The sequence below is a fragment of the Orycteropus afer genome, unplaced genomic scaffold, assembly GCF_000298275.1.
Source record: "Orycteropus afer afer isolate SDZICR_OR568_19922 unplaced genomic scaffold, OryAfe1.0 scaffold00091, whole genome shotgun sequence".
In the NCBI taxonomy this organism is placed as follows: domain Eukaryota; kingdom Metazoa; phylum Chordata; class Mammalia; order Tubulidentata; family Orycteropodidae; genus Orycteropus; species Orycteropus afer.
In genome coordinates, this window is record NW_006921678.1 from 4,419,954 (window position 1) to 4,427,581 (window position 7,628).

The following is a 7,628-nucleotide window of genomic DNA, read 5'->3' on the forward strand; positions in this document are numbered from 1 at the left end:
CCGCTTGTGGACTGGACAAAAGTACCGCCTTCGCACGGCTTTCTGCCCGAGGCTCGTGATCTAAACACCTCGCCTTGTCCTGCTCTCTGCTCTAGCAGACAGATGGTGTGTGGGAGCCGCAGGACGCCCGCCGCGCCCCTGCCATGAAGTAGCGGCTGCTGTCGGTGCCGCTGCCCGACTGCCGGCCCCAGCCCCGCGCTGCACTGCCCGCCCGCTCCTCTCCGGCGGGGCTGGAGCGGCGTGGACATGGCTGGCTACGCTCTTAGCCTGCTAGTTCTCCTCCTTGTTTTTCAAAGCAGCTGTTTGGGTTACAGAAGCCCACTTTCTGTCTTTAAGAGGTGGGTGTCTTTTTTTTTTTTAACAGACGAAATATTGTTTGGGTCTTTTCTATGCATGCTCTTTAGAAATGTAATCACTTTTACGAACCCGAGGGTTGGAGAAAGGCACAAGGTTGATTTACTTTGCCTAAACGACTTGGATTTTTAGCACAGTAACTTCTTTCTTATAAAGTCCCCTTATAGAAGAAACCTACTACTGTATTGTAGCCAAGCCGCTCTGGCTTTCAAAACTCCAATTGGAAGTTGTGATTCCCAATACTAATCACTCCCTCTTGGGGAGATATTTCAGAAACTGCCATATAGTCATTTAGACATGAATACCTTCTTGTTCATAACAGCTTGAAGGATGAAATACCAGGACAGGTCAGTAATGCCCAGAAACAGATCGTGGACTGTAATAGCTCACAAGAAAATATTGAGTTGTATACACACTCCTCATAATTACTGTATTAAATATTTATACTCTTGTACGTTTGTAATTCACATCGCAATCTTTTTTTCCCTTCATACAGTTTTGCCTGGCAAGATTATTATTGTAGTTTTTCTTTCTCTTTTTTTGGGGGGCAGGGTCCACCCTAGTAATACTTAGATTAATAAAATACAAATTTTTTACAGAGCTATGGTTACTATTTCTACCATTAGGTAAATGGGTACACCTGTAATCGTTTCTAATTTATTATCTCTATGTCTTCATTCATTAGTAACACACATATTTTCACAAATTTTTGTTGAATTGAGGTTTATATGTCACCTGCTTGACTGTTTTTATTTTATTTTCTATATCAATTGGATATATATTGCTCTTGGACTATACAATGCAGTGCTGAGTCTGTTTAAGACAGACATCTCACATCATTAGGGCTTTCCTCGGGTCTCAGTTAATAATCTTTAATCTTAAGATCATAAAATTCCCTTTTTTCCTTCTCAGGTTAAAATTCCATTATGTTCAAAGATACTGAAATTATCTTCCTTTTTAAGGTTTAAGGAGACTACCAGATCGTTTCCCAGTGAATGCCTTGGTACCTCCAGGCCAGTAATTCCAATCGATTCATCAGATTTTGCACTGGATATTCGCATGCCTGGGGTTACACCTAAACAGGTGAGAGGCATTCTGTATTTCACTACTCATTTGTTTTTGGTACCTTTTATAATTAAATCAAGGAAACTACATTTATAGCAGTACCAACTTCTTTAAAAGAAGGCATTTGCTTTTAAGACAGCTCAAGTAAAGGTAGAATAATTGAATATTTAAAAGATGAGGTAAAGGTAAATCATTCAATTAAATTTTGTGTTTTAGATTTTACTCGTATATATGTTTTGAAATGGAACCTCAAAAATTTATTTTTTGAGATTCTCAATGAATGTCCTCTGTAATGCAGCATGTAAGTATATATTAAGATATGAAAAAACAAACAAACCAAACCAAACTCACTCACTGCCGTTGGGTCGGATCCAACTCATAGTGACCCCTCTCCTTGCATTTCCAAGGCAGTATCGGTACAAAAGTAGATTGCCCAACCTTCCTTTCGAGGAGTGGCTGGTGAGTTTGAATCGCCAGCCTTCCGGTTAGCAGTCAGATGCCTTAGGCGCTACACTACCAGAGCTCCCAGATAAATGATGTTGAGCAGCTCCATCTGAGAGACTGCTTCCTTTAAATACCCTTCTGTGGCAGCCGCAAGTTGGGAAGTAACAACAAATGGTTTACTGCCAAGAATTTGAAAAACAAAGCACTCTACTGGGAGTTCTGGTAGTGCAGTGTCTTAAGCACTTAACTGCTAACCAGAAGGCTGGCGGTTCAAACCCACTAGCCACTCCTCAGAAGGAAGATTGGGCAATCTACTTCCGTAGTGATACCGCCTCGGAAACCCAAGGAGGGATCGCTATGAGTCGGGTCCAACTCAATGGCACATAACAACAACAACTACACTTTAAAGTGAAGAAAATTATTCATACAGGTGGTTGATTGTAAGTTTTCTTTAGCATGACTTGCTCTTATAAGACATGTATTTTAAAGAAATAATGGCAGAGCTCATAGAAATGTGACTAGAGAGCATTTTGAAAAGAACTAGGAAATATATAGGGCTTTTCTTTTCCTATTTTAGGTGCACACAAGAAGCTCAAACCCACTGCTGTCATGTGTGCAAGGTGTTTCATTAAGTACAAAAAGGCCAGAATTATGTTTTGCAGCCATGCAGTGCAGGGATTTATGTCTGTCATTAAAAGATAGTCTTCTCCTTTGGAAGAGCTGCAGAGACAGGGAAAGGCCTGGATGTTGTGGAGCTGCAGTGCCTGATGACTCATTATTGCAGATAACACTCTTTTTTTTCAGTATTGAGAAAATAAGAGTTTTCTACTTATTGGGAAGAATTTATTTGAAATTAACATCCAGAAGCTCTAGAAAGTACACTTATTTTTTTGGGGGAGGGGTGGTAGTATAGGTAGTGGGGACTAAAGATTGGCATTCATTTACTTCAAGATTATATGGTCTAATTATTTACAAATAACTACCACTGTAAAAATGACCCTCACCCCCTACTCGCAAATGACCATGCAGATGACTTTTCAGTGTCATCAGTTATTAACATCCTGGCCTTTAATTTCATAAACTCCTTGTTTAGCCAAAATAAGTACAATGAGTTTGGGATTAGGAGAGAAGAAAGACAGTTGCTCATTTATGCAGTATCTCTCTTCTTATTTTTAAGAGTGATCCCCCCCATTTGCTTAATCTGAGTTTATATAACTGTTGTTAGTTGCTGTTGAGTTAATTCTGAGTTTATATAATTTCCTTAAAAAGAGGTATAAGTGTTTGTTTCCCCCAGGAACATCATTATTTTATCAGATAGTCATCTGATGTGGTTCATTATTATTGTTACTTCTTTATTTTCGTTATTTAACAATAATAACATTTATTTATTTATTTATTTATTCCAATAATAACATTTAAATAGGAGCCCTGGTAGCATAGTGCCTAAGATATTTGACTGCTAACCAGAAGGCTGGTGGTTCAAACCCATCAGCCACTCCTCAGAAGGAAGGTTGGTAGTGATTTCTGTAGTGATACTGCCTTATTGAACATTCAAAATAACTGTTAGGACCAGTATTCTCAGAAAGAGTTTCTAAAGGAATTGATTTTTTAAAAAATGCAGAAGTGCTCCATTTTCCTAAAATAAAATAAATTTATTTGTATTTATAATCTTATAATTATCAAAAATAACGCCCTGGCAAAAGATCATACATTGATCAAATTACTGCTTTTTATTTTGCACTATTTGTATTCAGCTTTGCCTCATGCAGTGGACATTTGCTGATTGCTTTCCAGTGTACAATTAATTCCTCCTTGCTCCTTCTCTGAAACTTGAGCTGTCTAACTGGCCTCAGAGCACATGTACTAGGATTAGCAAATCACTGCATCCTGCCTTCCCTTCCATGATGATTGGTTCAGCAGAAGGTGTGTGACCAACACCAGTCCAATCGAATCTTAGGACTTGTACTGGTACTGCTTTTTTTTGCTGCATGTAAACAAGGAGGCATTTAGTCAGGGATCTGCTGAGTTCATGAGAAGAGGCATGCCTGTACTCAAAGTACTGTAGAAGGGAATGCAGATAGACTAAAAGAATGTAGAGTTTTGGTGGTAACACTGTTTACGGAGTTTCCAGTTATATGAGCTTTTCTTGTTTCAACCAGATTGAATTGCCTCTGTTACTTGCAACTGAAGCTACTTAACTGGGTAATTGATTTAGTTTTTCAACTTTCTACTATTACTCTCTACTAACCACATGCCATGGGCTATTGACTCTATCTGGCTGACATACAGGTAATCTTCATGAGAAAGGGTAGTTATACTCCATATTGAGTAAACCTGGGAGGAGATGGATATGGACCCCTAAATGCCTTTCCTCCTGAACTTGATGTTTTTGATGAGGAAGACCCAGAGCTATGATACTGTGAACAATTTTGTTTCAGAAAGTATTGTTTTCTTGAAATACAGAGCAGTCTAGAGTTAACATAGGTCCTTAAAGAGAAAGGAGAGAAAAAGCCAAGGAAAGGAAAATGAAAGAATTACTAGAGGGAAGAAATAAAACTATAAATAAGAATAAGAAGAGTAAACTAGAAAATCATTTAAAGAAATGGTCAAGATCATATGTAAAGGGAGAAAATTCAGGATTAACTAGATTATGAAAATAATATAAAAAAATCCAAGACAAAGAAGAGTAAGGAAAAAGTAAGAAGGACAGACATTGAGAAGTTAAAATGTATTTTTAAAACTGACAGAGGATCAAGAAGAGCAGTAAAATGTCCTATTTCATAGATTTTCCATTAACCAGCGTTCTTTGGGCTTTGGGAAAACTAAAGAGAAGAGTACATTGTAGGAAACTTGGAATAGAGGCGGAGTCTATAGTACGAAGGCTGGTCTTTAAATCTAGTTGAGCTCCTAAGTGGTAATATCTCAAAACTCCTCTTTTAGCACCTTTTCTTCCTCATTTGATTCCCTTTCTCACTCAGGACCCTGTGGGCTTTTGTTGTCATCAACTCTCATGTCAACAAACAAAATAATTTGATAAACTGCTCATAGTAAGAAGCTATCAGCAATTTGAAGTGCTAACTATCCCATGGGTGTTTGATTTTAAAATAAAGTAAATGAAGGCAAATTACAGTGATTTTATATAAAGTTTATTTTCTAAATATCAGTAAATCTGACAGCGTTGTCCTCCCTGCTTGTACAGTGTCAACTCAGGTGTGCTTCTTAAGCTAGTCCTGTTCCATTCCTCCATCTGTAGAAAGGATAATAATAGTATCTAACTCATGGTTGTTTTAAGGAATAAGTAAGGTAATAAAATAGCACATATAGTTGGTACAATGCCCAGTGCACGTGTTAAGTTCTCCGAAGTGTGAACTGGAATTGTTGTTATTCATATCTGTGTAGAGGGGAATATGAATGAGCCTTAAAATAAGAAAAACAAAAAGTGCTATCTCTTATACTTGCAGTAACAACTCCTTGGAAATGGACATTGAAATATTTTTAAAGTAGAGAAAAGGTAGTGAAACGAAGAAAAAAGAAAATACAAACCTAGCACCAGAAACCTGGATAAATAGAGGAAATAAATTTTCAGTTATCCTTAAGTAAGGGAGCTCTGGTGGTGTAGTGCGTAAGGCATTTGACTGCTAACCAGAAGGCTGGGGGTTCAAACCCACCAGCCACTCCTCGGAAGGAAGGTTGGGCAATCTACTTCTGTAGAGATACTGCCTTGGAAACCCAAGGAGGGGTTGCTCTGAGTCGGATCTGATTCGATGGCAGTGAGAGAGAGAGAGATCCTTCAGTAGCTATTTCTATTAAAAATGGCCTTTATCATAAGCAAATGGAGGAACACTGAGAATCGATAAGATTTTCTCAAAGTTCCTGAATATTGTTTACATTGCTTAGAAAATAAATTGTCAAAAGAAGTTTCATCAGTACGAGAAGTATTATTGTTATTATTTTTATTCAGTTTTGAAATCAGCCTGGGTTTCTTCAATGCATGTTTTCTGGAGGACTTGTTACACTGACCTTATTTAAAAAAAAAAAAAAAATCACTCTTATTTAAGTTCCTTCAGATTTAAGGTTTACATCCTAAGGTTTACATGTTGTTGTTGTTGTTATGTGCCGTCGATTCGGACCCTACTCATAGCGACCCTTCTTTGGGTTTCTGAGGCAATATCACTATGGAATTAGATTGCCTCATCTTCCTTCCGAGGAGTGGCTGGTGAGTTTGAACCACCAGCCTTCTGGTTAGCAGTCAAATGCCTTAGGCACTGTCCCACCAGAGCTCCTGAAGTCTTGGCATAGGGACTTAAAAATGCACATTAACTTCTAAAAATGTAATTTTACAAAATTAAATATTTTCTTTGACCCTAATATCGTGAACACATATGCTCACTGAATTTCCTTCCATAAGGCTGTGTTGGGGAGTCCCTGGGTGGTGCAAACTGTTAATTTGCTTGGGAGCTAACCAAGAGATTGGAGGTTAGAGTCTACCCAGAGGCATCTCAGGAGAAAAGCTGGGACGTCTATTTGAAAACCCTAGGGGGTACATTTTACTTTGACACACATGTGGTCATCATGAGTTAGAATCAATTCAGCAGCAACTTGTTTATAGTAAGATGTGTTAGGCTGTCATTAGGGTTGTCATTTTCCTCCCTTATGTGGGGAGTAGTTTGAGAACTACAGAGCAGTATACTTTTTTTTTTCTGTGTCTCTTGGAAATGCTTGTTTCATTCTGTGTTTGCCTTTTGAGTGACCACAGATCCTGCTATGAAGTCAGAAAATAGCCTTCTTTATGTTTCTACCACCAGGAAAGGAACACTTCTGAGTTTAAAGATCTCATCAGATGCATCAGGTTGATAACCTCAGAACGTTTGGTTGATAACCCTGACAGTAAGGAGTCTGAAGTTACGACTTATTTTTTTAAGTTCTCTTTTAAAAAATAGTTTATTTATAAATAATGATAAAGGAATATAGTCATTGAAAAAAATGAGAATGAACATAATACTCCCATGAAATTTTATCCAAAACTTCACCTGGTGTTTTTATTATTTTTCTCTCTAAAATGAACAATCATTAGGAAGTTTACTAATATACTTTACTTTTTCGTTTTCTAACAAGAGAAAGCAGTAGAGTTTCCCTTTTTCTCCACAATGCATATATGACCTCTTAGTAAGAATCCAGGTTGCATAGGCTTTTCTTTCTGCAGCCTTTCTTGGAATCAGTTTTAAAATTTCAAATCATAATCATAATGTAACTTATAAATAGCAATTGCTTAGAATATCTATTTTATCAAAGAGATTGGGTAACACTTAAGTACAGAATTGCTGTTGGCATTGTATTCTCAATTAGAGTTAAGATTCTTTTTTTTTCCAAATAAATTTTTTAAGGTGATCACATTTATTGAGTGCTTATTATGCCTAAGGCATTAGACTGCTAACCAGAAGGCTGGCCGTTCAAACCCACTAGCCACTCCTTGGAAGGAAGCTTGGGCGATCTATTTTCTTAGAGATACTGCCATGGAAACCCAGGGAGGGGTCGCTATGAGTCAGATCTGCAGTGAGTGTTATATAATGCTGTTTAGGGACTTTACATGTGTTATCTCATTAATTCTTATTTTAAAAAAAAAACTCTATTTAATGTTTTATTATCCCCATTTTATTTTTAAATGAGAAATTAAGTTGATATTTGGGGAGATTAAATACCCTGTCTGTAGCCAAATAACCAGTAAATAGAAGAATGAGAATTTAAATCCAGATTTCTTTGAATCT

The 7,628-nt window shown here is 37.4% G+C and overlaps 1 protein-coding gene across 1 annotated transcript in view; it reads left to right on the forward strand.

The window, feature by feature from the left end:
* Positions 1–246: 246 nt before the first annotated feature.
* The window catches only part of PAM (peptidylglycine alpha-amidating monooxygenase), a 219,629-nt gene continuing 212,247 nt past the window's right edge, over positions 247–7,628 (forward strand). Inside the window, exons 1-2 of the mRNA XM_007942482.2 lie at positions 247–338; positions 1,317–1,437. Of these exons, the coding sequence (XP_007940673.1) occupies positions 247–338; positions 1,317–1,437 (213 nt within the window). The remainder of the gene's footprint in view (positions 339–1,316; positions 1,438–7,628) is intronic.